We start from the raw sequence: 4,503 nt of genomic DNA on the forward strand, positions 1-4,503 counted from the left end.
CGCCCTGGAACTACAAGAGTGGCGCAAGGCTCCAGGGTGAGGGTGCTGCGTTGTTGGATGCCACCTGCATTCCTCTGCTGAGAGCTGCTGGAACAGGTGTGCCAGACTGGCAGGAAGGTATTCAAGTGGGCCGACCCTCCTCTCTGATCCAGATGTGATAGAAACCAGTGATTCCCAAAGCCACTTGGGTAGACAGACTCCTGGAAGCCACGGCGCTCTGTGCTGTGTGCCTCGAAAGGCTGATCAATTGAACCCCATAGAGGGTCACTATGAGTCGGAATCGCTCCATAGCAGTTGGGTTTGCCTTGGTTCGCTTTGGCTTGGTGTGAAACAGGGACGAGTTTGTCAGCAGGAAAACCACCTACCTTACAGGTGTGCTCTGTGTCCATCGCAGCCAGACCACCAGCTGTCAGGCTCACCAGCACCCCCTCCCCGAGTCTCTGCTCCCTTATCTCCCCTGACCCCTTCCCTCTCTGCTTGCCCTCCCATTGCTCTCCCCCCTCACCACCTAGTCTACGACCATGTTCCATCAAGGCAACTCAAAGTCAGCTCCTGCTTCTACCTGCCTCTCCCCAGCCTCATTCTCACCAGGCAGGTGACCACCATCCAGACCTGAACTACAGCCACAAGCTCACCTGCTCGGAAGCCTCCTCCTGCTCACCGCAGCCCCTGACGGGTGCAGTGGGGGGATTCCTCTGCGCCTGCCCTTTCATCTGCTCTCCAAGGCCTCATCTGGCTCACCCCCATTGTCATGCCTTGTCAAACAGAAGCCTTAGCGGGTTTGGGGGACGGGGTGGCATTCTCTCTGTCTCAAGCATCTCCCCTGAGCCAGCTGTCTGGCTAATTCTTCCTCATGCTTCCTCAGATGCCACTTCTCCTGAGGACAGCTTTCCTCCCCTGGGACAACGCTCCCATTCCGTTCTCCAGGATGCTCATGGCTCCCATCCTGCAGAACCTCATCATCTCTTCCTGGGATTCCTTCGGCAACAGCTCCGAGCTCCGCCCTGCCTCCCCTCCCCACACTGGAGTCAGCAAAGTGGCTCTGAGAGGCAACTCTAGACCCGGCACTTCTCTTGCCCTCTGGATCAAGCCCAGATCCCCAGCGCAGTGCCCTGATACAGACCCTTCACGACCCGGCTGATGGCGGCCTCCGAGAGTTATCTCTGGCCAAGCCCTCTCAAGCCTTCGACAAGGACACCCTCTCTCTAGGGCCAGCACATGCCACTTTCTGCGTCCTCCTCATCCCCACCCCGGCTCCCGATGTTGGCCTGCCCATTCCTGCCCTCCCATCAGGTGTCGGTTGAACACCACACTTTCTCCAAAAGCATTCCTCAAATCCACAAACTGGGACACATGCTTTTCCCCTCCCAACCTGTTCTATTTCCTACCGTTTACACACAGAAAAACAGCCCTGGTGGCGTAGCACGCGAGGCACTGGGCTGCAAGGTCAGCAAGTTGAACCCACCAGCTGCACCATGCTTTAAAAAAAAAAGACTTTCTCCTCTTGTAAAGATCACCAGCCTCGGAAACCCACGGTAGGCAGCTCTACTCTGCCCTACAGGGGCCCTAGGAGTCCGAGTCAGCTTGAAGGCACTGATGTGTTTACGTTTCAAAAAGACAACCCCAAACTCACTGCCGTCCAGCCGATGCCGACTCTCAGCAACCCTGTAGGACGGGGTAGAACGGCCCCTGGGAGTTTCTGAGACTGTCATTCTTTACAGGAGGAGAAAGCCTTGTCTTTCTCCCTGAGAAGGGCTGGTGACTTCAAATTGCTTACCCTGCGGTTGGCAGCCCAAGGCATAACCCACCATGCCACCAGAGCTGTCCAAGGAGCCCGGGCTGCTCCTCCGGAGGCTTCCTAAGCCCATGAAGAGCTACCGTCTCAGAGACTCACGGGCAGTTTCACCTCGTCCTGTATGTAGGGTCACTATGGGTTGGCACAGACTCGCTGGCGATGGATTTGTTGTTATTGTTGTTTTGGGTGGCATGATGGTTAACCGCGCCTGGCTGCTAACCCAGGGGCCAGCGGTACAACCCCCCAGCCTCTCTGTGGAGGAAGAGACCTGTCAGTCTGGTTGTACAGGCCATGTAAGGCTGCTGTGAGCTGGAATCAACCTGACGGCAAACCCCAGCCACCAGCACAGATCCCACCGATTAGCTGGCTCCTGTGTCTCTAAACCGTGAGCTGCGGGATCGTGTCTATCGTGTCTGCCTAGATCCTTGCCTGCGAGATACGCAGTGACTCGCGGAGGTGTGCATACGTGTAGCTGCTCCTACCCCTGGAGGCTGGAACACTCAGCTGCCTGGCCTTCTGGACAACGGGCACAGGACTCCCTCCCTATGTGTTTATTGAACGTGGGCATGAAGGATCAGCTTTTCTCGGGTGCTTTGTTGGAGTATACGTTTTAAAAGCACGTGCTTACCACTTGCTGCATTCTCTGGAAGAACTTGCGAGCAGAGTCATGGGAGAGTAGCTCGAAACAAAAACGGGGAGGTGCTTGATGCAAAGCCTGCACCAACAGTTGCTTTGAAATCCAGAGCTCCCCGAGGGCTGCAGTCTGTGTGGGGTGCCCCCGCCTCCGCTCACTCCTGTGTCCTTTCTTCCTGGCCAGAGCCTGGCCACCCAGTGGCTGCACTGCCCTAATGGATCCTCTGAACCTGTCCTGGTATGATGAGGACGTAGGAGGCCAGAACTGGAGCCGGCCCCTCAATGGGTCCGAGGGGAAGGAGGACGGGCCCCACTACAACTACTACGCCATGCTGCTCACCCTACTCATCTTCGTCATCGTCTTCGGCAACGTGCTGGTGTGCATGGCCGTGTCCCGTGAGAAGGCGCTGCAGACCACCACCAACTACCTGATCGTCAGCCTGGCTGTGGCCGACCTCCTGGTCGCCACCCTGGTCATGCCCTGGGTTGTCTACCTGGAGGTAGGTCCGTGCCCCTGTGCTTTGCTCCAGAGCCTTCCCAGAAGGAGACGGCAGTCCCAGATCCTCATTGGTTCCTACCCAGGAACCACCTGGTGCCTGCCCAGGCAATTCCTCCTGTCCTTGGGGCCCAGCCTTCTGATAACACGAGGAGGTTGTCTCCGGAACGAGAGGAGCCCTGGTGGCTTAGTGGGTTACACAATGAGCTGCTCACCACAAGGTCAGCAGTCTGAAACCACCAGCCGTTTTCTGCCCCTCTTAACACTGCCACACGAGGAGCCCAGGGAAGACCTGCTGCAGGGTCCCCCCTTGAGCTCCAGAAAGGGTGGTGCCACAGGAGGGACTTCCTGTCGTCCGGACAAAGCTGCTGCTTCCACCACACCCCAACAAGTGCTTCACTGCCCACCACTGAAGGGAAGTGGCAGCATCGGGTTCCATCTGGGAACAGAAAAAGAGGCAGTGACAGGAGCGAGCCGCGTGACGACCAACCTTGCTTCTGCCACCCTGTGTGTGCTCCGCTTACCCGCAAGGGCCTGCCTGCTCCTCTGCTCTCCTAGTGCTGGACACCTAAGTTGTGTTTCCATGTCCTGACTGCCCTCCACGAATGAGGTGGCTCCAAATTCCACGTGTGGCTAGGGCAAGCCTGAGGTGGCTCCAAATTCCACGTGTGGCTAGGGCAAGCCTGAGGTGTGAGTGTGTGAATGAGTAAGGAGATAGGAGTGTGCACATGTGTCTGTGTGTAAGTGAGGATGTGTGTGTGTGCTTGTGATAGGACAGAGAGTAAGCGGTAGTGGATATGGAAGTGTGTTGGGATGTATAAGGAAATGGAGGTACAGTAGATATGGGTGTTGACCCACTGTCATTGAGTCAATTCCTACTCTTAGAGACTGTAGATAGGGTTTCCTAGTCTGCAAATCTTTAGGGAGTAGATAGCCTCCTCTTTCTCCAGAAGAGCAGATGGTGGGTTTGAACCATCGATCTTGTGGTTAGCAGCCTAACACTGACCCAACAATGCCACCAGGGTAAATGCTATCTGTAAAGGAGAGAGAGAGAATAGTGAGGGAGCAGGTCACAGAATATTCTTGCTGAAAGCTAGACTCCTTGTTACCCCCATACAAAGGGAAGATCACAGTGGCCCTTCTCCAGATGTAGCCCGGATTGCCCTTCTCCAGTCCCCCAGTACAAGGAGGAGCAGGGTTTCTTCCTCGTGTCCCAGGAAGTCATTGTCTTCACCATGACTAACAGACACTAGTGGCCCCCACTCTGTCCATGCCCTGCAGGCCTTGCCTGGCTCACCCAGTGGCCAGGGCCACACACGGACGTCTCAGAAGCTGAGCTGAAGGGTCCTCCTTGGTAAGATGGGGATTTCCAGGTGATCACCCAGAGTGGTGACCGATGAAAGATCAAAGTCCAACACCCAGTGTGAACTGGCTCTCTTTTGTACGTGTGGCCTTCAATTGGATTGTTTTATTTTTTTACCTTCGATGGCGGCCTCCGAGAGTTATCTCTGGCCAAGCCCTCTCAAGCCTTCGACAAGGACACCCTCTCTCTAGGGCCAGCACATGCCACTTTCTGCGT

At 56.0% G+C, this 4,503-nt stretch overlaps 1 protein-coding gene across 1 annotated transcript in view; it reads left to right on the forward strand.

Moving 5' to 3' along the window:
• The first annotated feature begins 2,639 nt into the window (after positions 1-2,639).
• Positions 2,640-4,503, forward strand: part of DRD2 (dopamine receptor D2) — a 12,827-nt gene continuing 10,963 nt past the window's right edge. The window contains exon 1 of the mRNA XM_045283608.1: positions 2,640-2,928. Coding sequence (XP_045139543.1) covers positions 2,644-2,928 — 285 coding nt within the window. The 5' untranslated portion in view covers positions 2,640-2,643. The remainder of the gene's footprint in view (positions 2,929-4,503) is intronic.

Source organism: Echinops telfairi, unplaced genomic scaffold, assembly GCF_000313985.2.
Source record: "Echinops telfairi isolate 266 unplaced genomic scaffold, ASM31398v2 ScPeMD7_7463;HRSCAF=8501, whole genome shotgun sequence".
In the NCBI taxonomy this organism is placed as follows: Eukaryota; Metazoa; Chordata; class Mammalia; order Afrosoricida; family Tenrecidae; genus Echinops; species Echinops telfairi.